The 27,330-nt window shown below is 48.4% G+C and overlaps 1 protein-coding gene and 1 long non-coding RNA gene across 24 annotated transcripts; both read left to right on the top strand.

Moving 5' to 3' along the window:
- The first annotated feature begins 35 nt into the window (after positions 1 to 35).
- LOC145540302 (uncharacterized) lies at positions 36 to 5,180 on the top strand. Its single transcript, XR_014078258.1, has 3 exons — positions 36 to 817; positions 1,090 to 1,201; positions 2,307 to 5,180. It is a non-coding gene; the product is annotated as an uncharacterized LOC145540302 (long non-coding RNA).
- Positions 5,181 to 12,433: 7,253 nt separating this feature from the next.
- LOC145540303 (uncharacterized) lies at positions 12,434 to 14,875 on the top strand. 23 transcript variants are annotated; one of them, XM_081574576.1, is made up of 5 exons: positions 12,434 to 12,487; positions 12,742 to 12,806; positions 12,951 to 13,135; positions 13,265 to 13,328; positions 13,900 to 14,875. In XM_081574576.1, the coding sequence occupies exon 5, from the start codon at positions 13,973 to 13,975 to the stop codon at positions 14,798 to 14,800; it is 828 nt and encodes a 275-aa protein (XP_081430702.1). In that variant the 5' UTR covers positions 12,434 to 12,487; positions 12,742 to 12,806; positions 12,951 to 13,135; positions 13,265 to 13,328; positions 13,900 to 13,972; the 3' UTR covers positions 14,801 to 14,875. The 23 variants fall into 23 exon arrangements, with proteins under 23 accessions (XP_081430702.1, XP_081430709.1, XP_081430695.1 ...); XM_081574583.1 differs by having other exon boundaries at positions 12,746 to 12,806; XM_081574585.1 differs by having other exon boundaries at positions 12,446 to 12,611.
- The last annotated feature ends 12,455 nt before the right edge of the window (positions 14,876 to 27,330 follow it).

The following is a 27,330-nucleotide window of genomic DNA, read 5'->3' on the forward strand; positions in this document are numbered from 1 at the left end:
GGGGTGGGGTGCCCCAGAACGAGGCCGGGGGAGGAGCTAAGATGGAAAAGGACCTCCTGAGAGCATCATGGTGGGAGTGGGCGGCCCAGGCCTGAGGAGGAAGGAGACCAGGAGACGTGAAGAACGGAGTGATGGCCGTGTATTCCACCTCAGGATTTTCTGTCCTGTGCTGGGTGTTGTCACCCTCTGTCACCCAGCGCCTCGGGCCAAGTCTGTCACCGGCGGCTTGGGGCACGGAGGAGGAGGCAGCAGTGGTCACTGGGGTGGAAGAAGAGCACAGCCTTGCTGAGGGAAGATGACAGTCACGGATGGACTTCCCTGGTGGCCCAGTGGTCACGACTCTGCGCTTCCATTGCAGGGGGAGTGGGTTCGATCCCTGGTAGAGGAGCTGAGACCCCACAAGCTGCACGGTGTGGCCAAAGACAAAGCAAGATGGCGGTCACGGAAGACAAAGCAAGATGGCGGTCACGGAAGAGGGGGCTGAGAATCGGTCCAGAAGCAAGGATTCAGAGTGGGGAGGGACAAGGGACCGTAACAGCCCCCTGGGCTTCCTCGGGAACAGTGGGGAAGGCTCTGGACTTCTCATGGCACACAGAATGGAGCGTTGAGCTTTTGACTTGATTATTAAAGGAAAAGCTAATCACAGAAGACTGGAGGGCTTTGGGTCCACCTGTTGCATGTGGAAAACACTTAGCCAAGCGGCTCCACTCCGGAAATGCTAAACCTGTGAGGATGGCCCTGGAGGCAGTAGGTCAGGGGGCAGGGGGCAGGCCTGAGTCACGCTGCTCGGGTTCATGTCTTGGCCTCGCTCTTTTAGGTGAGTTCACTCACCTCTGCCTTTCAAATTCTTGTCTAAAAAAATGGAGATGCTATTACTATCTCCCTTGTAAGGTTGTAGGGGGGAGTAAATGAGTACATGTAAAACACTCAGTACAGAGTAGTAGTCAGGGTTCCCTAGAGACACGGAATCAATAGGAAATGATATATATATATTTCTGAGTCTTCTATATCTTTGTGTTTGAGCTAGTATTACAAAAATACCATAGACTGAGAGACTGAGTGACTTAAAAAAACATTTCTTTCTCATAGTTATGAAGGCCCGGAAGTCTAAGATCGAGACATCTGCCGACTATCTAGTGAAAGCTCACCTCCTGGGTCAGAGATGGCTGCCTCTTCACTGCATTCCCAAAGAATGCAAGCGGTAAGGATGCTCTCTGGGGTCTCCTTTATAAGGGCACTAATCCCATTCATTAGTTGGACGGTTAAGAAAGCTGAATGCTGAAGAACTGATGCTTTTGAACTGTGGTGTTGGAGAAGACTCTTGAGAGTCCCTTGGACTGCAAGAAGATCCAACCAGTCCATCCTAAAGGAGATCAGTCCTGGGTGTTCATTGGAAGGACTGATGTTGAAGCTGAAACTCCCAATACTTTGGCCACCTCATGCGAAGAGTTGACTCACTGGAAAAGACCCTAATGCTGGGAAGGTTTGGGGGCAGGAGGAGAAGGGGACGACAGAGGATGAGATGGTTGGATGGCATCACCGACTCGATGGACATGGGTTTGGGTAAACTCTGGGAGTTGGTGATGGACAGGGAGGCCTGGCGTGCTGTGATTCATGGGGTTACAAAGAGTCGGACACCACTGAGCGACTGAACTGAACTGAACTGAACCCCATTCATGAGGTCTTTACCCTCAGTGGCCTAATCACTTCAGTTCAGTTGCTCAGTCATATCTGATTCTTTGCAACACTATGGACTGAGGCATACCAGGCCTCCCTGTCCATCACCAACTCCCAGAGTCCACCCAAACTCATGTCCATTGCGTCAGTGATGCCATCCAACCATCTCATCCTCTATCGTCCCATTCTCCTCCTGCCTTCAATTTTTCCCAGCATCACGGTCTTTTCAAATGAGTCAGTTCTTTGCATCAGGTGGCCAAAGTATTGCAATTTCAGCCTCAGCATCAGTCCTTCCAATGAATATTCAGGACTGATTTCCTTTAGGATGGACTGGTTGGATCTCCTTGCAGTCCAAGAGACTCTCAAGAGTCTTCTCCAAAACCACAGTTCAAAAGCATCAATTCTTCAGCACTCAGCCTAATCACTTCCCACCTCTAAATCCTATCACACTGGGGATTAAGTTTCAACATAGAAATTTTTGGGGGGACACAAACTTCTATACACACACACATATATAACAATATATATAATACTATATGCTATAATATATGTTGTATACTATATGTATATATACTATATTATTTTTACATTTATATATACACACATATATTTTTATTATTGATTATTAGGTATTGCCTCACGCTGTTACAAAGGCCAAGAAGTCACATGATCTCCTGTCTGCAAGTTGGAACTCCAGGAAAGCTGGCAGTGTAGTGCAAAAGTCTAAGGACAAGGCAGCTAATGGTATAGATTCCAACCTAGGTCTGATGCTCTGAGGATCAGGATCATCAAGGGCAGAAGATGGATGTCCCAGCTCAACTGGTCAGGCAGAGAGTGAATTCAACCTTCTTCTGCTTTTTTCTTCTATTCAGGCTCTCAACGGATTAGCTGATGCCCAGCCACAAGGGGAGGCCAGTTTGCTGTATTCAGTCCACCAGTTCACATGCTTCTCTCATCCAGACGCATCCTCATAGACACACCCAGAGGGAATGTTTAACCAGACACCTGGGCATCTCATGGCCCAGTCTAGTGGATGCATAAAATTACACACACAGCAGCTGGAACCCAGGAAACTTTCAATTTATCCATATCATCATTATTATGGTTTTATGGGTAAGGAAACAGAGGTTCAAAATGTTAAGTCTGGATAAAGAACAAGGTGGTGCCAAGATGGCAGAGTAGAAGGACGTGAACTCACCTTCTCCTGTGAGAACCCCACAATTACAACTAGCTTCTGAACAACCATCGACGGGAGAATGTTGGATCCCACCAAAAAATATATATATATATCCTACATCCAAGGGCAAAGGAGAAGCCTCAGGAAGATGGTAGGAAGGGCAAAATCATGTTTAGAATCAAACCCCATACTCACCAGAGATGCTCAAAAGGCTCAAACAAAACCTTGTGCATACCAGGAGACCCCACAGAGACTGAGTCAGACCTACCTTTGAGTGTTTGAGAGTCTCCTGCAGAGGTATGGGTCAGCAGTGGCCTGCCTCAGGGGCAGGGGCTCTGGGTGCAGTAAGCTGGGTGTGGCGTAAGCCCTCTTGGAGGAGGTCACCATTAATCCCACCATAGAGCCGCCAGAACTTACACAGGACTGGGGAGACAGACTCCTGGAGGGCACAAACAAAAGCTTGTATGCACTAAGACCCAGGAGAAAGGGGCAGTAACCCCACCAAGAGACTGACCCAGACTTGTCCATGAGTGTCCAGGAGTCCCTAGCAGAGGTGTGGGTCGACGGTGGCCTGCTGCAGGGTTAGGGGTGCAGGGTTACTGAGTGTAGCAGTGTGTGCATGGGACCTTTTGAAGGAGGTCGCCATTTTCTTCATTACCTCCCCCATAGTTTGGTCAAACAACAGGGAAGGAACACAGTCCTGCCCATCAACAGAAAATTGGATTAAAGATTTACTGAGCATGGCCCTGCCCATCAGAACAAGACCCAGTTTCCCTCACAGTCAGTCTCTCCCATCAGGAAGCTTCCATAAGCCTCTTTTCCTTATCCCTCAGAGGGCAGATGGAATGAAAACCACAATCACAGAAAACTAATCAAACTGATCACATGGACCACAGCCTTGTCTAACTCAATGAAACTATGAGCCACACCGTGTAGGGCCACCCAAGACGGATGGGTCATGGTGGAGAGTTCTGACAAAATGTGGTCCACTGGAGAAGGGAATGGCAAACCACTTCACTATTCTTGCCTTTGAGAACCCCATAAACAGTATGAAAAGGCAAAAAGATAGGACACTGAAAGATGAACTCCCCAGGTCAGTAGGTGCCCAGTATGCTACTGGAGATCAGTGGAGAAATAACCACAGAAAGAATGAAGGGATGGAGCCAAAGCAAAAACAACGCCTTGTTCTGAAAGTGACTGGTGATGGAAGTAAAGTCTGATGCTGTAAAGAGCAATATTGCATAGGAACCTGGAATATTAGGTCCATGAATCAAGGCAAATTGGAAGTGGTCAAACAGGACATGGCAAGAGTGAACATCAACATTCTAGGAATCAGTGAACTAAGATGGACTGGAATGGGTGAATTTAACTCAGATGACCATTATATCTACTACTGTGGGCAAGAATCCCTTAGAAGAAATGGAGTAGCCATCATAGTCAACAAAAGGGTCCAAAATGCAGTACTTAGGTGCAATCTCAAAAATGACAGAATGATCTCTGTTTATTTCCAAGGCAAACCATTCAATATCACGGTAATCCAAGTCTATGCCCTGACCAGTAATGCTGAAGACATTGAAGTTTGAAAGGTTCTATGAAGACCTACAAGACGTTTTAGAACTAACACCCCAAAAAAGATGTCCTTTTCATTATAGGGGGCTGGAATGCAAAAGTAGGAAGTCAAGAAATACCAGGAGTAACAGGCAAATTTGGCCTTGGAGTATAGAATGAAGCAGAGCAAAGGCTAATAGAGTTTTGCCAAGAGAACGCACTAGTCATAGCAAACACCCTCTTCCAACAACACAAGAGAAGACTCTACACATGGACATCACCAGATGGTCAATATTGAAATCAGATTGAGTATATTCTTTGCAGCCAAAGATGGAGAAGCTCTATACAGTCAGCAAAAACAAGACTGGGAGCTGACTGTGGCTCAGATCAGGAACTTCCTATTGCCAAATTCAGACTTAAATTGAAGAAAGTAAGGAAAATCACTAGACCACTCAGGTATGACCTAAATCAAATCCCTTAGGATTATACAGTGGAAGTGACAAATAGGTTCAAGGGATTAGATCTGATAGACAGAGTGCCTGAAGAACTATGGAGGGAAGTTCATGACATTGTACAGGAGGCAGATATCAAGACCATCCCCATGAAAAAGAAATGTAAAAAGGCAAAATTGCTGTTTGAGGAGGTCTTACAAATAGCTACGAGAAGAAGAGAAGCTAAAGGCAAAGAAGAAAAGAAAAGATATACCATTTGAATGCAGAGTTACAAAGAATAGCAAGGAGAGATAAGAAAGCCTTCCTCAGCAATCAATGCAAAGAAATGAAGGAAAACAATAGAATGAGGAAAACTAGAGACCTCTTCAAGCAAATTAGAGATACCAAGGGAACATTTCATTCAAAGATGGGCACAATAAAGGACAGAAATGGTACAGCCCTAACAGAAGCAGAAGATATTAAGAAGAGGTGGCAAGAATACACAGAAGAACTATGCAAAAGAGATCTTCATGACCCAGATAACCACCATGGTGTGATCACTCACTTAGATCCAGACATCTTGGAATGCAAAGTCAAGTGGGCCTTAAGAAGCATCACTATGAGCAAAGCTAGTGGAGGTGATGGAATTCCAGTTGAGCTATTTCAAATCCTAAAAGATAATGCAGTGAAAGTGCTGCACTCAATATGCCAGGGAATTTGGAAAACTCAGCAGGGGCCACAAGACTGGAAAAGATCAGTTTTCATGCCAATCCTAAAGAAAAACAATGCCAAAGAATGTTCAAACTACTGCACAATTGCACTCGTCTCACACACTAGTAAAGTAATGCTCAAAATTCTCCAAGCCAGTCTTCAGCAATACGTGAACCATGAACTTCCAGATGTTCAAGCTGGTTTTAGAAAAGGTAGAGGAACCAGAGATCAAATTGCAAACATCTGTTGGATCATCAAAAAAGCAAGAGAGTTCCAGAAAAACATGTACTTCTGCTTTATTGACTACACCAAAGCCTTTGACTGTGTGGATCACAACAAGCTGTGGAGAATTCTTCAAGAGATGGGAATACCAGACCACCTGACCTGCCTCTCGAGAAATCTGTATGCAGGTCAAGAAGCAACAATTAGCACTGGACATGGAACAACAGACTGGTTCCAAATAGGACAAGGAGTACGTCGAGGCTGTGTACTGTTACCTTGCTTATTTAACTTATATGCAGAGTACATCATGAGAAATGCTGGGCTGGATGAAGCATAAGCTGGAATCAAGATTGCTGGGAGAAATACCAATAAACTCAGATATGTAGATGACACCACCCTTATGGCAGAAAGTGAAGACCTAAAGAGCCTCCTGATGAAAGTGAAAGAGAAGAATGAAAAAGTTGGCTTGAAACTCAACATTTCGAAAACCAAGATGGTGGCATCCGGTCCCATCACTTCATGGCAAATAGATGGGGAAACAGTGGAAACAGAGGCTGACTTTATTTTCTTGGGCTCCAAAATCACTGCAGATGGTGACTGCAGCCATGAAATTAAAATATGCTTGCTCCTTAGATGAAAAGTTATGACCAAACTAGACAGCATATTAAAAGGCAGAGACATTACTTTGCCAACAAAGGTCCATCTAGTCAAGGCTATGGTTTTTCCAGTAGTCATGTATGGATGTGAGAGTTGGGCTATAAAGAAAGCTGAGCATGGAAGAATTGATGCTTTTGAACTGTGGTGTTGGAGAAGATTCTTGAGAGTCCCTAGAACAGCAAGGAAATTCAACCAGTCCATCCTAAAGGAAATCAGTCCTGAATATTCATTGGAGGGATGATGCTGAAGCTGAAACTCCAAAACTCGGCCACCTGATGCAAAGAACTGACTCATTTGAAAAGACCGTGATGCTGGGAAAGATTGAAGGCAGGAGGAGAAGGGAAAAACAGAGGATGAGATGGTTGGATCTCATCGGACGTGGACTCAATGGACATGAGTTTGGGTAAGCTCCAGGAGTTGGTGATGGACAGGGAGGCACGGAGGAATGCAGTCCATGGGGTGGCAGAGAGTCGGACATGACTGAGCAACTAAACTGAACTGAACTGTGGTATAAATGGCTGATGTCAAGCTACTAGTGGTTTAATAACAAGTTCACCAGATTCTAGAATATTTCGAAAATGGCTTTTGAAAGCCAGTATGAGCTGGCTCCCATGTACCACCACAGCACACTGTGCCTGCAACATGGGGATATTTCATAAATATTAGCGATTATTGCAAGTCAGCTGAGCCAGCAATGTTCACTGGACACCTTCCTTACTCCTATTTTACAGAACAGGAGGTAGAGGTTAGGAGAAGTTCAGTACTTATCCAAGGTCACAGCACAAACCAGTTACTTGCTGTCCTCCTCCCAGCAAGAAGTGTATAAAAGGATGTATAAATAGAGGAAAGCAATAGAATGGAAAATGCTAGATATCTCTTCAAGAAAACTGGAGATACAAGGGAAATACCAAGGGAAATATGGAGGTACCGTGCAAAGATGAACACAATAAAAGATAGAAACGGCAAGGACCTAACAGAAGCAGAGGAGATTAAGAAGAGGTGTCACGAATACACAGAAGAACTATACAAAAAAGGTCTTAATGACCCAGATAACCACGGTGAGTGTGATCACTCACCTAGAGCCAGACATCCTGGAGTGTGAAGTCAAGTGGGTCTAAGGAAGCATTACTACAAACAAAGCTAGCAGAGGTATGGAATTTCAGCTGAACTGTTTCAAATCCTAAAAGATGATGCTGTGAAAGTGTTGCATTCAATATGCCAGCACATTTGGAAAAAGTTCAGCTCAGTTCAGTTTAGTTGCTCAGTCGTATCAGACTCTTTGCGACCCCATGGACTGCAGCACACCAGGCCTCCCTGTCCATCACCAACTCCCAGAGTTTACTGAAACTCATGCCCATCGAGTCAGTGATGTCATCCAACCATCTCATCCTCTGTCATTCCCTTCTCCTCCCACCTTCAATCTTTCCCAGTATCAGGGTGTTTTCCAATGAGTCAGCTCTTTGCATCAGGTGGCCAAAGTATTGGAGTTTCAGCTTCAGCATCAGTCCCTCCAATGAATATTTAGGACTGATCTCCTTTAGGATGGACTGGTTGGATCTCCTTGCAGTACAAGGGACTCTCAAGAGTCTTCTCCAACACCACAGTTCAAAAGCATCAATTCTTCCATGCTCAGCTTTCTTTATAGTCCAACTCTCACATCCATACATGACTACTGGAAAAATCATAGCCTTGACTAGACGGACCTTTGTTGGTAAAAAAATGTCTCTGCTTTTTAATGTGCTGTCTAGGTTGGTCATAACTTTTCTTCCAAGGAGCAAGCATCTTTTAATTTCATGGCTGCAGTGATTTTGGAGCCCAAGAAAATAAAGTCAGCCTCTGTTTCCACTGTTTCCCCATCTATTTCCCATAAAGTGATGGGACTGGATGCCACCATCTTTGTTTTCGAAATGTTGAGTTTCAAGCCAAATTTTTCACTCTCCTCTTTCACTTTCATCAAGAGGCTCTTTAGTTCTTCTTCATTTTCTGCCATAGGGTGGTGCCATCTACATATCTGAGGTTATTGATATTTCTCCTGGCAATCTTGATTCCAGCTTATGCTTCATCCAGCCCAGCATTTCTCATGATGTACTCTGCATATAAGTTAAATAAGCAGGGTGACAGTACACAGCCTTGACATACTCCTTTTCCTATTTGGAACCAGTCTGTTGTTCCATGTCCAGTGCTAATTGTTGCTTCTTGACCTGCATACAGATTTCTCAAGAGGTAGGTCAGGTGGTCTGGTATTCCCATCTCTTGAAGAATTTTCCACAGCTTGTTGTGATCCACACAGTCAAAGGCTTTGGTGTAGTCAATAAAGCAGAAGTACATGTTTTTCTGGAACTCTCTTGCTTTTTTGATGATCCAACAGATGTTTGCAATTTGATCTCTGGTTCCTCTGCCTTTTCTAAAACCAGCTTGAACATCTGGAAGTTCATGGTTCATGTATTGCTGAAGACTGGCTTGGAGAATTTTGAGCATTACTTTACTAGTGTGTGAGACGAGTGCAATTGTGCAGTAGTTTGAACAATCTTTGGCATTGCCTTTCTTTAGGACTGGAATGAAAACTGACCTTTTCCAGTCTTGTGGCCACTGATGAGTTTTCCAAATTTGCCGGTGTATTGAGTGCAGCACTTTTGGAAAAAGACAACTTAGCAACTGAACAACAACAACAACAATATAAACTTATACATGACCATCAACCCCATCCCCTCTTCGAGGGAATTTCCCAGGGCTCATAAAGATGAGATTGCTGTCCACTCCCAGATTGGCTGCTTCACCTTGAAAACCCTGAGGTAGCTTGGCAAGAGGGCAGTTCTTGCAGTCTGGGGCTCCTGCCAAGCCACACCTGCCCCAGCGCTCCTGAGCTCAGATCTGTCCTGGCTTGTACCTGCCACACGTGGGCCTGGGGAAGTGCTGTTTTGGCGGCTGGTGAGCAGAGGGCTGATATCTTTGAGGGTGTTAGGGGATGAAGCAGGGTTGTGACTCATTTTGCTTGGGTGGATGGAAGACTGTAGCTGGGAGAGGGCCAAAGCCCAGCCCAGGAGAGATTTTCAGCCCTGTGGGCATGTTGGCCCCAAGCCAGACAAAGGCTCAGGTGAGTCACCAGTGCTCAGAGTTGCCAGAAGCTGGGAGAAGTGTCCTCCAGTCAGGGTGGGACAGTGGCAATAGAGCCACGGCTCTTGGTTCTAGCTGTTTCCTGGACTGAGATGGACACACATGTATGTGTGGCCTCCTCCTTGTCTGTGGTGCTGCCAAGTGCCGTGTGCCTGAAACAGCAAGGAGACATCCTCCCACCATATGGGGGTAGGGAGAGGAGGGGGAACTCTGGGTGACAGGTGAGGGGTTAATAAGCAACCTATGCAGTAACGGGGCAGGGTCCTCTGGTCTCTGGGAAGGGGGCTGTTCCTTCCACTCTTGGGGAGTCCAGGGAAAGGAGATGCCTTTGAACTCTTTGAACGTGGGGTGAGGGAAGGGCCTCCGATGGTCTTGGTGAGACATGGAGGAGAGAGGGTAGGGATGAAGGGAGGGGTGGTCAGGTGAGAGAGGACAGAGCAGGAGGGCAAGGGCTTGTGAAAAGTTCATGATTTGCAGTCAATTTGGCAATGCAGCTAAGGAGCCAAGGATGGAGATGGCCCAGATGGGGCAAAGGTAGGGGACACTGTGGCTAGAGACGGTGCAGGGAGGGGCAGGATATTCTGAGACCCTGGCATCCATCCTGCAGTGCTAGGGAGGGAGAGGCAGCTGGCCTTGGCTGGGGGATGAACGTCAGAGGCTCGCTGAGAGACAGGGCTAAGCTTCCCTGAAGACCCAGGCTGGACCCCTCCCAAAGCCTCTCACTTCTCAGGGTCACTTACCAAGTCCTCACTGAGTGAGTGGGTGGCCCACCCTCTTCCTTGTTTAGTGCTTAAACCTGTAGGTGTTGGGGTTCAAACATTGGGTCTTAATTCTGGCTGTTGGGTGAGCTTGGGTAAGACTCTTGCTCTCTCTGAGCCTCAAGGACGTCATCTGGAAAGCAAAACAGCTACCTCCCAGGGTCGCTACAAGGATTAAACGAGAAGGTGGATGTGCGATGACCCGACATCTGACAATGTCAGGTCGTTGGCACATAGTAAGCGCTCTACCACGTCAGTTTCTCAGGGGTGGGTCTGGGCAGGAGGTGGGGCGGGCAGCTCCCCTCCCCTCCCCTTCCTGTATCCCTGGGCTTGGAGTCAGCTGGACCCCCGCCCGCCAAGCCTGACTCCAGGCTGGGCCCTGAGAGCCCAGGATCTGAGGACAGAACCACCCCTCCCCGCATGGGGAAGGGGGCTTTTCGTCTGCCTGACCCCATCCTGGCCTCCCAGCCTCTCCAGCTCTGAAGACCACTGTGGCCCCCAGGGGACCTCAGGATCCCTTGAAGTTTGGGGAGGCCAGAGACGGACATTCCTGATCTTATGGTACCCAGCCTGGCTTTCTGAGAAGATGGGGGAATAGCACATTCCTCCTGAAATAATTGTCCTGGAGCTATTTCCAGACGCTCTTAGTGCCCAGGCCAGAAATGGCCAGTGATCTCGGCGCCTGGGTACCTTCAGGACAAATACACAGAGGCCCGGCCCTCTTGCTGGCCGCCTGCCCGCCTGCCAGGCCCCCGGCCCAGGACAGGACCAGATCTGGCTGAGGCCCCACAAGGGAACGGTTGCCACCGCTTCCCTGGCCCACTGAGTTTCCCTACACCCCTCTTCCTCCTTCTGGGGGGTCCCTCTGAGCCCTCCTCTCAGCTCCCTGTTGCAGTGGCTATAACCACCCCAGCCCAGGGCAAAACGCCCTTCACTCTCAGAGGGTATGAGCCAGGGACTGTCCTGGCGAGGCTTCTGTGTGTATGTGCTTTGCAATCTTGCAGCTAAACCCAAATGGGAGAACATTCTCCAAAACAATGTGCCTGCGCTCTTCAAAGCTATTCATGTCATAAAAGACCAAGACTGAGGGACTTCCAGGTTGAAGGAGACCAAAGAGACCTGAAAACTAAAGTCAATGTCTGATCACGTATTGGCTCCTGGACTGGGGACATAGCTGCCATAGAGACCATCGAAGAAAATAATCGGTAAATTGTGGACTGTATATTAGCTAATAGCTCTGTATCAATGTTAATTATCCTGGATACGTGAGATAACTGGATAACTGGATACATTTTGATAACTGGATACATAAGAAGGTGTCCTTGTTCTCCCAGCTTGTAGGAGATACACCCTGAAATATTCAAGAGTAAAGGCTGCTGTTGTCTGCAACTGACTCTCAAAATAATAATACTCAGTGTGTGTGTGTGTGGTGCTAAATGTGACAAAAATTAATAATTAGTAGATTGGAATGAAGAGTATATGGGACTTCATTATCTTGTAAGTTTTCAGTAAGTTTGAATATTTTGAATATTTTTCAAAGTAGAAAGTAAGAGGGTATTTTCATTACTTGCAGGAAGGAAGTGACGGAGGCCAAGCACCAGGAGCTCTCAAAGGGGGACCTTGTTGATTCATCCGACAGATATGCACAAGATGCCCCTTATGGACCAGGGAGGGGAGGTCACAGGAGCTCTGAAAGGAATCCTTAGGCTGTAGCTCACTGCATAATAGGGACTCAGCGCGGAATTGCTGACTGTGTGAGGACCAGGCGAGAAGGGAGAAAAGCAAGTGCTGCCGTGTTCTGGGTCACTCAAAGGGACAGCTCTTTAGGGAGACTCAATAAATGATTGCTGACCCAACGAGAAAAGAAAATTGATGCTGACCACAGCCAACGAGAGCTGTATCAGGCCCGGCAAAGAACTCCCTGACTCTCAGCATAATTAAACGCTAGAAAAACAACAGGGGACACTGGAAAACGTCCACCCCAGCCTCACTTTAAAAATAGGGCCCATCTGTCCTGGAGAGCTTAACGCAGTACTAGCTCTAAGGCAGGAGCCTGACCAGGTTGACCCCTGGAGGCCCTCCTCTCTCCAGGGTTCTGTGATTCTATGACATGGCCAGGAGTCTGGAATGGCAGCATCAGGGTATTCCCCAGTGAAGAGCAAGAGGAGGGCTAAGTCATCTACCTCCTGAAGGTAGAGGGAGCCAGGGAGAGGGCCCAGCCAGCCTGGAAGGGAGGGCCCGTGGGGGGCAGCCCGCTGGCGTCTCCCCTATATCCGGAGGACGAGCTGGGGTGGGGCTCGACCGGGGATGGAAGAAGTGAGAGTCTGGGCATTCCACGCGGTTCAGACCCAAAGGACAAGGGCAGCTGAGGGGCTGTGGGCTGGGAGAGGAGCGGGCAGCTGTTTCCTGGGTGGGACACGTTCAAATACTGCTCCCTTCTCACCAGACAGAAGTGGAAAATTAGCATCAAGCTGGCAGTAGTGGGGGAGAGAAATCAGAGGCTTCCTTCTGGTAAGGGGGGAGTACTGGGGACCTGGGGGACAAAGGGAATGAGGGTGGGGCTCCTGCCACCCGGGCAGACTCCAGGACAGGAAGCAGGGTGAACTGGGCCAGAGCCTGGTCAGGCCCTAGTCCCTGAGAAGTGTCCACTTTCAGACCGGGAGGAACCCCAAGAACCCTTCTTTTGTCGGGTGGATGAGATCATCTCCCTTCATCAGAGAAGATGAAGACCAAATACTGTACTCTGGAAACTTCTGTCTCACAAGTCCCACTGTAGACTTACAGCATCTCCTTGTCCATCCCCTTGGGGTTCGTGAAGTCAAGATCAACTTAGTTACAGGGTTAGCAAGCACCCCTCCCCATCTGGTTTTCCCCATTGGTGCCCCTATCCAACAGGTGTGATGAGAACTCTTCCTCAGTAGACTGGTGGTGAGGGTAAAGTCACCCAACAACACGGCATTGTCTTTTAGGGGTCATCAGATACACTCAAGATAGGACCTTGGCCCCCACCACTCACAAGCTATGTGATCTGAGGCAAGTCACGTCAACCCCCTGAGCCTCAGTTTCCCCCATCTGTTAAATAGGAATAGAATAATAACTGTCTCCTGGATTTGTAGTTAAGAATTACAAGTAAGGTACAAGCAAAGGACTGGCAAAGAAAAAGCGCATATATTGCATCGCTCCTAAGACATATTGTTCAGTATCAGGGTGTATGGTGTAGTGGGTGATTACTTATCTGATGGTACTCCAAAGAAAGTATGTCTCGGTGCCTCGAATTTCACCATTAGCGATTTAGTCCTCTGTCTCTGTGGTCTTCTGGAGTCCCTGCTTAAAAGGTGAATGGGAATTTCAGAATGTGGGCTACAGCGAAAGGAAAAAGGAGACTACCCCACTTTTTCTAGGGCGCCCTCTGACTTCTGTTGTTCTCAGCGTCTTGCCTCCCTCTCCGTCTCTTGCCCTCTGTGCTTTCTGAACAACAAGGGGCCTGCTTTCCCGTTTGAAAAATCCCTGGGCCTGGGAGGAAGATGGGGAGAGGAACACCTGGAAAGCCCAGGGGGCGGTGGCTGGGAGCCAAGCAGAGCTGACCCAGATCTCTCCCTGCCAGGCCCGGGGAACCAGCCTCTAGGTGAGATTTCAACAGTTCTGTACCACGAAGCTTCGTCCACTTGACCTGGACAATGTCTGGACACCAAGCGAGCCGTCCCAGCACCGGCAACCGCAACGTGTCCTTCATGGCCCAGACTCCAGGCTGGCCCCATGGCCCCAGAATGACCGGGGCGAGCAACCTCAAGCGCTCTCGGACCCCAAGCGGCTCCGAGGACAGCAGCAACCCTTTGGAGCCCACTGGCAACCTGAGCTCCCCCAGACTGCCGGTTAGGAGAATCTGCATGGGCCGGCCTTACAACTCCAAGTGCGTGGAGACAAGCCACCTGGCTAGGGGCCCCAAGGTGACCAGAAAGCCCACGTGTCGCGGCAACCCCCACTGCCTGCTCTGTACAGATCGTCCCTCTGGTCCCTCTAGCCCCACCTTCCTGGATCAGCTCATCAAAGGCATCAGCTACCTCGACAGATCCACCAATGCCTTCTACAGTAACTACCCTAAATCCCTGAACCTGCCGAGGCTTGCAGCCAACTACCTGGAACGCGCCGCCAACTCCATCCACCTGGACCACCCGGACCACGCCTCCCCCCGCAGTTACTGTAACCCCAGCAGCAGAGCGGCCGCCTTCAACTGCCCCTGCAGAAGCACCTGCATGGTGCCGTCAAGCAGGGCTGCCAACGCTGTGCAGTACGTGGATAACTCCGCCAACACGAGCTGCTTTCGCGGCTTTCAGAGCCGGAACCTCACTCCCATCCTGCCCCAGAGGCCGGGGATAAAGCTGCCTGAGCTCCCTCTGTTCGGCAATGGGATCTTTTCCTTAGGTCACCTGCCCAAGTTCTGGGAAGCAATCCGCTCTGGCTGCAGAGCCCCCGAGCCCATCTCTAAGCCCTCCAGCTGGTGGTGACATCGACACCAACCGCGAAGAGGGCACGTGTCCATCAGGTCACCGTTGCGGAAAATAAATTGTGGCAAAATGCTCCTTCCAAGCCTCCATTGGGGTGGGGGAAAGCCATTTAGATGGAGGGGATATACACTTAAGGGCCTACAAGGTTGGACAGGTCATGGTGAATGGGTGAAGGGGGTGGGTGGTAGGCAGTGGTGAAGACCACCCACTGCCAGGTGGAGAGGGGGATACCTCATCTAAACCCAGCTCTCAAACCGATGGTTGCCTTTTCAAGAGAACCCAGAAATCTGGTTTTCTATATGTTAGCAACAGATTTAAAAATAACATGGTGCTGGGATTTCCCTGGTGATCCAGTGGTTAAGGGGCTTCCCTGATAGCTCCATTGGTAAAGAATTCGCCTGCAATGCAGGAGACCCCGGTTCGATTCCTGGGTCGAGAAGATCCTCTGAAGAAGGATAGGTTACCCACTCCAGTATTCTTGGGCTTCCCTGGTGGCTCAGCTGGTAAAGCATCCCCCTGCAATGCAGGAGACCTGGGTTCGATCCCTGGGTTGGGAAGATCCCCTGGAGAAGGGAACACCTACCCACTCCGTTATTCTGGCCTGGAGAATTCCATCAACTCTATAGTCCGTGGGGTCACAAAGAGTCAGACACAACTGAGTGACTTTCACCAGTGGTTAAGATTCCACGCTTGCATTGCAGAGGGGACAGATTCGATCCCTGATTGGGGAACTAAGATCCCATATGCCATGTGGCACGGCCAAAACAAAACGAAATGAAAACAAAAATATCATAGTGTTCTGAGAGCTGAACGTGTGAGGCCCACAGATCTGAGTTTGGGATCTCTAATTCGTACCTTGAATGAATCACTTGAAGTGAGGCTAGGGAGCTTCCTAGCCTTGGCTGAGGCTGTTCATTCCCAACCACTATTCACATTCTTTTTTTTTTTTTTCCTTTAAAGGGTTGTTACTGATTCCCTATTCATATTCTTTTTCTTTCGGGATTGTTACTGATTTTAGCACAGCTCCACGTGAGCAGAAAGGCAGTACTAACGATGAGATGACGGCGGTGACAGCAAACCCTCACAGCATACTTACAACGCGGCAGCTGCTGCTCTGAGTGCTTTTTGTATTTTTGTTCTTTTATGTCTTTTTTTTTTTTGGACTGAGGCATGTGGGATGTGGGATCTTAGTTCCCTGACCAGGGCTAAAATCCGTGCCCCTTGCCATGGAGGCATGGTGTCTTAACCACTGGACTGCCAGAGAAGCCCCTATTCTTGTTCTTTTAAAGATCAGGTTTTAACGACCAAGGCCCAGGGTGGATGTTGAGAAAACCTTGATGGCGAATGTGAGATGCGTTGGAACAGGCAACCAGGGACGGTTGCAGGTGAATGGATGGCCCTTCCGGGGACACTCTGCAGAGAGCGGTCTGTCCAGGCCAGGTAAGGGCTGGAAGGGTCAGAATGAGATAGTTCCAAATTTCTTGGTGGCACTGTCTGGGAAAACATTCTCTGGGCCACTGAGGGCTCCAAACAGTCAGACTCAACTGATTTGGGTGCTGAAGAATCAGGCACCACAAGGCACCCAGTTATTCACCATCTTCCTGCGTAAAGGACTCTAGAGACTGGATTCCAAACTCTTTTTGCCACCCGCCTGTCCTGAGACTTTGGGGACATCACTTCCCCTCTCCAGGCTTCTGTTTCCCCTTCTGTAACATGAGTGGGGTTTTTCTGATGGTCTCTAAGGGACCTCAGACTTAGATATTTCTGAGTCTCTCCTCCTAGTCTCAAGCCAGGCTTGGAGCTTCCCGAGCTGAGAATTGAGGGTGTTTCCATCCGAGAATTCAGGCTTCCTCAGTCCTGACCATCTTCCCAGGCTGCCCAGGGGCTGTTCAGGCCCCATTTCTTTGTGGCTCTGAATTTCAGGCCCAGTCCCTTCTTGCAGGAGTTGAGAGCCAATAAAAGCAACTCAGAATATGGAGTGGACTGACCTTGAAATAATGCAGAACACAGAGATCGACCAGGTTCCATGGCTCTTAGAGGAGGTGCCGGCTGTGGCTGAGCCCTGCGGCCAGGCAGAGAAGGCAGCAAGTGTGAATCTCCATGAGATTGACACAGTGGTCCCAGGGCAGAGAAAGCAAGGAGGCACCAAATCCCTAGCCCATTGAATTCACCTCCACTTTTGTTCCATCACTGGAGGACGGGGAAGATCCTCCCAGGCTCCGAAGCTCAGCAGGGCAGCCACTCCTTCCTCTGCTCTTGCACCCCTTCTCTCCCCAGGAAGAAGACTTTGGCCTTTGTCTGGTGGGTTCTCAGGCCCCCGGTGACCCATTCCCCAGGTGAACATTCACAGGAATACAGCTCATTGGGTTCCATTTGGTCCAGCTCAAGAGATAGTTCAGGTGTCCTGATTCCTAAACCATCTCTCTGGCCACTCAAAGGCTTCCCCTTCTTGCTCTAAGCCCATTTTTGCCTAAGAGTCACCTCTGATTCTCCCATAGATGCCCACCTTCAACACTGTCCAGTTTCACCTGATCAGATTATAAGGCCTTTGCCCAGGATACTGCTCTTGGGGTCTCCAGTATCTAGCCCAGTTCTGGCTCACAAGTGGGCCTCAATTGTTATATTGATGTGGATTACAAGGTCTTGTAATTGAACAAGCATTGGAAAAGACCCTGATGCTGGGAAAGATTGAGGGCAGGAGAAGAAGGGGACGACAGAGGATGAAATGGTTGGACGGCATCACCTACTCAGTGGACGTGACTTTGAGCAAACTCTAGGAGATGATGAAGGACAGAGAAGCCTGGCATGCTGCAGTCCATGGGGTGGCAAAGAGTCAGACACGATTGAGTGACTGAACAATGACAACAAGGCCTCATGCCCAATAGGTGTTCAGTAACCTTAACTATTATTACTACTGACTCACTAGAAAAAACCCTGACGCTGGGAAAGATTGAAGGCAGGAGGAGAAGGGGACGACAGAGGATGAGATGGTTGGATGGCATCACTGGGTCAATGGACATGAGTTTGAGTAAGCTCCGGGAGTTGGTGATGGACAGGGAAGCCTGGCGTGCTGCAGTCCATGGGGTTGCAAAGAGTCGGACACTACTGAGAGACTGAGCTAAAACTGAAAACCTTAACTATTATTACTTTCAGAATAATGACAGTGTCTCACATATAATTAATGTTCAATAACTGATAATATTAATCATGACAGCCAACATTTATTAAGCTCTTCAATATATTCCCGGCATCGTTTTAAGCACTCTGTGTGTATTAACTCAATCATCTCATCGATCCTTCGAGGAAGAATTGTCCCTATTGTATAGATGAGGAAGGTGAGGCACAGAGTGGTCAGGTACACATGATTATGATGAAGATGGTTATAGTCATAGAACACAGGGGCTCCTCAAAAAATAATTGATATTTTCATTATAGAGTACTATGTGCCAAGCAGGCATTCAATAATAACATTAGGTTGGCCACAAAATTCATTCAGGTTTTTTTCTGTAACATCTTACAGAAAAAAACCAAACTAACTTTGTGCTCAACCCAGTAGTTATCTTCAGGATTACAACATCTTGCAAGAACTAGGTGCTCTGCAAATGTATACAATGGGTGATCAATGAATGAGAGGTGTCAGTGCAGAGCACAGTACAGAGTGAGTGCTTGCCGGAGTCCAGCTCCAGCAGCCAGGGAAACGCCCTGAAGGGATGAACGGGGTCGGCGAACGAAAATGATGCAGTCTCTCGCTCAAAGCACTGGGCTGCATGTTTATTTTAAGCATCAGATTTTCTTTTATACTTTTACAAAAGCATTAGGTCAGAGGTATGACATCTTCAGTTTCCCCTCACCCATATTTACTGTCTCCATAAATCATTGTTGTCCTTCAGAGTTTCTTCCTAAGTGTCCTTGTGATAACATTGTAACTCAAGTTTGTCTCTGGGCTGTATATTACATTCCTCAGTTTATTTCTTATCCTTTAAATCTTGCTGTCCCCTAGTAACTTAAGCTCATCATCTCCTAAAAAGGCTTTTGGCTATTAGTATCTCTAAAATACCTAGTTTCCATAAGCTATAGTAAAATATGCCAACACTACAACATACCTTCAACCTTTAGCTTCTAACTATTCTTAATTATTCCTTAACCCCTAAACTCAGCACACTTCTTTTGCCATAAACATTCCCCTTACAGGCAGGTTTCAGATAGCAATGTTTCCCATGATCTCAGGCTGCAGCCTATGTGCTCATCCTGGAGCATTCTTTGTAAAGATCCTTGTACAAATGTCACTAGTTAACGTTATGGATTATAACATTCTTTCCAGCCAACTCAACTGGAGGAAGGAAAGGACAAGTCAGAATCACAAGACCTAACTCCTTCATCCCGGGACCGTGCCTGCGGGATGAGGAGAGGGGGTTGGGGCCGTGCCTCTATTTTGTCAGTAATGCCTATCGCGGCTCCCGACAGGTGCTCAAGTTTGAAGGTTCAGGATTGGATGGTACCCAAAAGGGACAGGATCTCTGCGCTGCCCTTACTGTTACTCAGGGTAGAAATTCAGTACTCAGGATTCTATCCCAGCAGTCACTTAGCCCAAGTCCGGAGAAAACAAGGCTCTTAGTTAGAGAGCGCCCTCTGCTCTGTGTGGCCATGCAGAGGCCACAGAAAGCCCCCCAGGTCTACTGTTCAAGCCATGCTGTTATAGCCACGCGTTTTGGGAAACAAACTCACTCAGAAGGACAATGCAGGTAATGGAGGGCAGTTTATTACACCGGCGGGCCCAAGGCAGAGTCTCCTCTTAGCCAAGGACCCCGACCAGCATTTGTGAAAATCTTTTATACCCCATGTGTACGTGTCCGACCTCACCACCCCAAATTCCTTGAGACTTACATAAACAAAGGAAGGATAAATACAATCACAATAATCTCATCATTTAGGTGTTATGTGTTCAAACAGTTAAACAATTGGCCAATAATCAATAAGCCCGAGGTTACACTCCATAGGTACAGAAAAATTTACGGCCTGTCCAGAGACAGGGGTGATTAGTGTATGTTTTCTCTTAGGCGATGAGTAACCTGGATATGATCTTCAAGGTTCCCCTGTCAGGAGGGGGTCTTATCCTTCTATTGTCGTTTCCATAGGCACTAGGCACAGAGTTTAGAGTCCATTAGAGAGGTGGCTGAGCGTGATCAGCACGAACAGGCCTAAGATGGGGTCCAGGCCCTATGAATTCCTTCTTCAATGCCTCTGTAGGAACCATGTAAACCGGAAGCCACATACCAGTTGCAGAACAACGTGGGAGCCTGCTGTGCTCTCCAGTTTGTGTACAGAGCAGCATAAGTGTCCCCGAGGCTGAGGGTGGCCCAGGAAAGTTCTTCACACCTACAGACGTACGTCACTATCACTGAGGGCCCACACTGTATGTCAGACATGCTGCCAAGACCTAAAACATAGGCTCACAGAACTCTTTTCCTTGCGAGGCTAGGTTATTACCCATTTGACAGAGGGCAAAACTAAGGCTCAGAGAGAGAAAGTGACATGCCCAAACCCCAAAAAGTGGTAAATAGCAGAACTGGGATTCCACCTCAGGGCTCTGCCCCTCAACATAATGCCCTTTCCATCCAAAGTACAGTTTCTTTCTTAGTATTTATTGAACAGATTCCAAGAGAAAGAGGGGGAAATCATAGCCTTTGGAGTATGTAGAAATTTAGACAAAGCAACAATGGTATTTAACCCCGGAGGTTTGGGCTGCTCCCAGCACCAATGTTCTGAACAGGGGAGCATTCACCTGAAACGTGCTCTTCCCAGGAAATAGTAAAGGGAGAAATTTCCTGAAAGCCCACCTGTGGTCTCAATTGCCTAATCCACTGGTCCCTGCATCCTTTGGTAACACCGAGTATAGCTGCACGATATTAGAATTCCTTTTGTTTATTTAAAGCAATCCAGTGTGGCCCTTTTCAAATAGATCATTTGATAGAACGATGCTTTGCTTCTAGAAAATAAATGCGTTGTGTTACCACGATGTGTGTTGGAGAGACACACTCATCCTACTCCTAACCCTCACCCCGCCCTTATCTTTCCTCATCTCTGAAGCTAACCCTCTAAGCTTTGGCCCGGCCCACCCCTCATTCCTGAGGCCGGCCTTCCCTGTCTCTTCTGTCCGAGCACAGCACGACTGCCTCTTGCTCGAGCACGGCACGACTGCCTCTTGCTCTACGGAGGAAATAGGAGTGGGAAATAGGAGTGGCCCTCCCCACCAGTTGCATCAACATGGCCCTTTTTTAAGTTGAAATATTGGTAGAGGCAGAGCCTCCGATGTGTGTTCTGCCCGAGTTGGTACCACCATTTTTGGCAAACTCTTTTAACAGCCTCCTGGGCCCCTCCCAACGAGGCAGGAATTTCTCATGAACAATTGAACAAAGCCGGGAACTCAGGGAGAAGGCACAGGACATTCCAAAAGGATTTCTCTCAAGCTCCAAAAGACAACATGTGGGAACACTGCAGAAGGCGCAGAGCCCAGCAAAGAAAAGCGCGAAAGGGATGGAAAATCTGCCCAGTAGGAAGGGCAGTGCGGGCGGGAGGAAGGAACAAGGGGCCGGGGGTCAGGAGGCCTGAGTGGGAGGCAGGCCTCTGCCACTCATGACCTGCGGAGGTTACCCCACCTCTCTGGCCTCAGATTTATGGTCCTTAAGCTCCTGAAAGAACTGTAAAAAGTAAACCCACAGATGTGTACGTATCTGCTCATAGCGATGCTTTATGAATCACAGAGACCTGGTTTTTGCATGTGTGTTAGTCGCTTAGTCGTGTCTGACTCTTCGTGACCCCATGGGCTGTAGCCCACCAGGCTCCTCTGTTCATGGAATCCTCCAGGCAAGAACACTAGAGTGGGTTGCCATTTCCTTCTCCAGGGGATCTTCCTGATCCAGGAATCGAACACAGGTCTCCTGCTTTGCAGGCAGATTCTTTACCATCTGAGCTACCAGGGAAGCCCTACAGAGACCTAGAGACAGCCCAAATATCCAATGATAGGATAGAGTTAATGAATGATGGTGTGGTGATGAGACAAGATGCCAAATAATTATTAGAAATATTATGTGCAAAGTCAATTCAGAGTTGCTGGCCCATAAATTGCTAACAATTACCATCTGCAATGATGATCTTGTACCAGATTGTAAAGCTATGTGCCGCTTCCAAAACGGACCAAGCATTACAAGAAAAAAATAGTGTCAGCTGAGCTAAACAAAGTGCTTACTGACATAGTCGATTTCCCCTCTGAGCAAGCTTCTTATCTTGTCTCAGACTGGTAATACACAGTTTGGGAACTGGCACCGATCCACAGAGCCCTGTTTAAGTAGCCTTGGTCTTGACTGACACATTGAACTGTGTTTAATGAAAATGTTAAGTGAGAAAAGCAAGACCGGAAATCTTTAGCATATGCCGATCACAGCGGGTAAAAACGCCCATATGTGTAGTGACAAAGGAAGAAAAATGAACGTTTATGGAGTTCCAACTTCCAGCCCCCGCACATATATCTAGAGCTGAAGCAGGGGTGCATGGGCAGGAATGTGAGGGGGTGTGTGGAGGCCATAAGAATTCCAGCCTGGCTGGAGGGGTGTGGGGGCTCCAGGGACAAATTCAAATTACAGAAACCATTTATGGTCAGCTCAGGAGCCAGGCTCTGGGGCAGTATCTGCAAGGCGTGTTCTGAGAAACAACCGTCTTGCGAGATGTTGACAGGTTTTTCCAAAAAACACGTGGGTTCCATTTTCAAATATGTTGAGGAATGCTGAGTTGAGCAGAGTTGGGCAGGAGACTCTCTGGAGGCCTGCTCAGAAACTTTCCTGTGTTGGGGTCCCTTGGGGTGGCCACAGTGCAGGAAAGAGAACGGAGTTCCCAAATTTCTTGACCAGGGAACCCCCTTTCCAAAGAGCATCTCACAGGGGCAGTGATCCATAAGGTACAGCGTGGGAACCCTCCTCTGGGCCTGGGCCCCAGCGTGGAAGCTTAGCAAACAAAGCAATTGATAATGATGAAGGGTGGTGGGGAAATACTAGGAGGGAGAAAGGGGGGGTCAAACCCAAGGTCATTTTCAGAAGCCTCACACTTCTGCCTGGGCAGAGTTGAGAACAACCCAGTGGGAAGCAGAAATGGGAACAGTTCAGAATGTGGGTTCTAGAGTCAGACGGACACAGATGCAAATCCTGACTCCATCCTGTACTGACTGTGTGCTACAGGCAAGCTGCTTCATCCCTGGGGCCTCAGTTTCCTTGTCTGAAAGTGAAAGTGAAAGTGAAGTCGCTTAGTCGTGTCCGACTCTTTGCGACCCCATGGACTGTAGCCCACCAGGCTTCTCTGACCATGGGATTTTCCAGGCAAGAATATTGGAGTGGGTTGCCATTTCCTTCTCCAGGAGATCTTGTCTGAAAAGGGCGGTAATAAAATACACTCACTTGCCTACTGCCTGGGGCTGTGATTCAATGAGATTCAAGGCTGATCAGACTGTGGAGGGAGTTGATCTTTGCCCTGAGCACAACCAGAAAGGGAACATTTATGTCTTGTGCCATGTTTGAATCAACTTTTTCTTTCATTCAGGTAAAAATTCTCAAGGGCCAACTCAGCCGGGCACTGTGCCCTTCACAGGGGATACACTTGGGAACAAGATGGAGACCAGATAGTCATGCTCTCTGCCTTCCTTGTGTCTCTTCACTCTTCATATTAGATGGTCTCCCAAGTGATCACAGTTGTCAAAAATGTTAAGAAGGAGAAGCATGGGGGAGGGAGGTTGTGGGAAAGCAGAGTGATCTAGTCTGGGAGGTTGGGGAGGCTTCTATGGTGACATGAGGTTTGAGCTGAACCCTCAAGGAAAGTTAAAAGAAAAAGGGAGAGAGAACAGCAGGGTGAAGGGGTGGGTTTTGGGTGAGAGTGGCACTTACGGAGAAGGAAGGACATGTGCAAAGACCGCAGTGCAGGGGGGCAAGCAGCGGGAGGGCTGGCCTGGACGGCATCTTCCCAGCTTGCAAACATCCCTCTGTCTCCATGATCTTTCACTGCCTGCTTAGAACCACGTCCTCCCCTGTCTTCTTCCTCTTCTCCACATCATCTCCTTATCCCCTCTCTTCCATCCTCTCTTCCTCTTCTCCACATCATCTCCTTATCCCCTCTCTTCCATCCTCACTCCCTTTCACACCAATTTCCGGTTCCACATTCTCACCCAAGTACACATCCTTACCCTGCTGGCATCTGCTTTCTGACATGGGCATTGGAACACTTGTGTGTAGTAGATGTTTACTTTCGTTGCTGAATGAAAGGCACCACCACTAGGCCATATAGTGCCTTTGGTCATGCTCTCAAAACGTACTCCGTCCGGGCAGATCTAGCACCACAACAGGCCTCCCTTGGCTGCATATGCTTGTTCAGTGAACAACCCGCCCCACCGTCCACGGCAGCCCTGAATGAATAAAGGAATACAGGAGGAGTGAGAAGCTCTGAGGCAGAGAAAAGATTTGGAGTGGGAGAGGAAGCCAGGGGAAGCTGAGTCCTCTTGGTTTTGTAGTGGCAGACGGGTGACCCAGAAAGTCTGTACTCTCCCATCAGACTAGAGATCCTAGATCAGACTCCTGTTTTTCAGAAGCCAAATTGTTTGGCTGCTCTCGCCTCTCCAGACTCTGGTAGTCTCTCCTTATCTAAGGAACTTTGTGTGAGACTTGAGTTGTTTCCGTCCCAGAGAGTGTGGCCAGTGCCCAGAGTTATGAGTACATACACAGTGTGATTATAGGTGCCTCCCCGGCTCAACTAGCGTCTGCAAGGCTTTGCCTTTGCTCTTCTTCAAAGCCATATGAGGAGATAGCCAGACTGTAGACAAAGCAACTTGAGAACATTTACTAAAGATACCAAGGACAGCAAAAACAAAACAGAGCTGGCCAAATCCCTTAGTGGGAAGGAGAGGATGCAGAATAAATAGGGGGATGACCAATCCTCCGGTAGGTGGAGTTATCCTGGAACTTTCTGACAGGCCATGTTTCCTGCCCTCCACGTCAGCCCCCTTCCTGCCAGTCTAGTCAGCTTTACCATCTCTTTCCTCAGCCTCTTTTAGGAGCAAGACTTATAGCTGAGATTTCGTCCTGACTGCGTATCTACAAAGAGTTACTTGTTCTCCTTTTCCTGTGCTTATGAGCAAATCACCCACGAAGCCAAGGCTCTGGGACTTAAAGGGCCCGAGGTAGAGAACGGAGCCTGAGGCAGCTCACAAAATGGGATTTGTCATGGGTGCTGACCCTCCACGGACCAGGCAAGGCCTTGGAAAAATCCTGCCACCGAGGCTGGCCACCTGCCAGCTCTGAAGTCATTGGAGTTTTGTAGCCTTCCTCATCAAACTGGGAGTTCCTAAGTGTAAGGCTGGACTCCCCCATCAGACTAGAAGTCCTTGGGGGGCAGAGGTACATCTGGCCTTCAGACTGAGAGCAACACTGGGTACAGAGACTGCGCCTCCGTCAGATTGGAGTCCCCTGAGGGCAGAGTTGTGCCTGTCTCTTCAGATTGGGAGTTCCCCCAGAAACAGCAGAAAAAGAAATGGCTACTGCTTATTTAGGGCTTACCATGTGCCACAGACTGATTATTTTCCTAAGTATTTAATTTTATTATTTATTTGGCTGCCCTGAGTCTTAGACGTAGCACATGGGGTCTCAATTGTGTCATGTGGGATCATCTTTTTGTTGCCACGCACCAACTCTCTAGCTGTGACGTGCAGGCTTAGTTGCCCTGCAGCATGTGGGATCCTCGTTCCCTGACCAGGGATAAAACCCACATCCCCTGCATTGGAAGACACATTCTTAGACGCTGGACCACCAGGCAAGTCCCAGGAAACCGTTCTTTTTAAAAAATAAATATATTAATTCATTTGAATCCTCATAACAGCACTGTGACCGAGGTCTTAACATTATTCGCCTTTTCCGAATAATGAAATGGAGTCATGGAAAGGTTGAAAAATTTGTTCAAGACTGCACAGTAAGGCGGTACAGACAGGATTCTCCATCAGACTGAGAACAACCCTAGGACAGGGACTGTATCTTCCCTTTTCCCTTCAGCAGATTAGGGGTTCACCAAGCGCCAAGATCTGGGGAAGGAAAGAGCGACACACTCCAGTATTCTTGCCTGGAGAATTCCATGGACAGAGGAGCCTGGCAGGCTACAGTCTATGGCGTGGCAAAGAGTCGGACAAGACTGAGCAACTAACACATACACACACAGCACCAAGATCAGGGATCCCTCCTCTGTCCACCTCTACCTTCCTATATGGAGCAGAAACACTTTATTCAGAGCTGTGTCTGGCATCTGGGTTGGGGTCAGGGAGTTGGCCAGACCACTGTGGATGTCCTGTCTGCTCCTTACAGCTCTGAGCTGGTTTCCTGGATACGCCCCACAGGGTGGAGCAGAACCTAGTCTTTTGGAGATGGGCATTTATCTGGGTTGGCAGTGAGAATGCCAATATTTTCTCAATCCCCCAGGTGCCAATCAGGATGCCAGTGTTTTTTCATCTCTTGGATGGAAGACTGGAAGCCTGCAGGCCCCTATCACAGGGAACACGCCTTCCGGAGCCAGGCCTGGTGTCGCCCAGTGAGCTGGACATTTCCTTCTGTCCACAACTCACTTCGATCTTGGCTGCAAACCCAGACACGAGTCTCTGGAACCTAGCAACTCTCATAGGAAACAATGGAAACTTCAGGTTTATCTATCATTACTCAAAATGTTTTCCTCTGTGTGACACACACACACTCGCACATCCCAGTTTTCTCTCAACCCATCAGCCTGGGCTGCCCTGGAAATTTTCAGGCAGAGAAGCCCACGGCCTGGGGAGGCCTGGTGTCAGGGCCATGTGTGCTGTCTGTGGGTCTGTGTCATCAGGGACTGCTGTCAGTCCCAAGCATCTGTGATTGGGGCTTTGGCAGTGTCTGTTTGTGTCTGGGTCTGGGTGGGTGTGTCTCTGGCACCAGGGCTATGATTTATGTGAATCAAAGTTGATCTGTGAGTGACAGGAAAATGGTGTGTCAGGGGAAACTCAGTTTCATATAGAGTGTCCTCTGTAAGGCACTGTGGTTAGTGTGTGAGAAAGTGTAGAAAATGCAGGTGCTGTGGATCTGATCTGAAGAGCTAACTCATTGGAAAAGAACCTGATGGTGGGAAGAACCTGACTGAAGGTGGGAGGAGAAGGGGACGACAGAGGATGAGATGGTTGGATGGCATCACCGACTCAATGGACATGAGTTTGAGTAAACTCCAAGAGTGGGTGATGGACAGGGAGGCCTGGCGTGCTGCAGTCCACGGGGTCTCAAAAGAGTTGGACGCAAGTGAGCAGCTGAACTGAACTGAACTGAACTGAGCATGTGAGAAATGTTGGTCTGTATGTAAACTGTGAGATCTTGAGGGGAACCTGAGCGGGAAGACGGCATTTAGTTTCCCATACTGGGATTCACGTATATGCGTGTGTGAAAATGTGACTGTAAACGTGAGCAACTGAGAGTGTGAGCTGTGTCCAGTGC

The sequence above is a fragment of the Giraffa tippelskirchi genome, chromosome 3 (assembly GCF_054371585.1).
Source record: "Giraffa tippelskirchi isolate mGirTip1 chromosome 3, T2T-mGirTip1v1.2.pri, whole genome shotgun sequence".
NCBI classification, from domain to species: domain Eukaryota; kingdom Metazoa; phylum Chordata; class Mammalia; order Artiodactyla; family Giraffidae; genus Giraffa; species Giraffa tippelskirchi.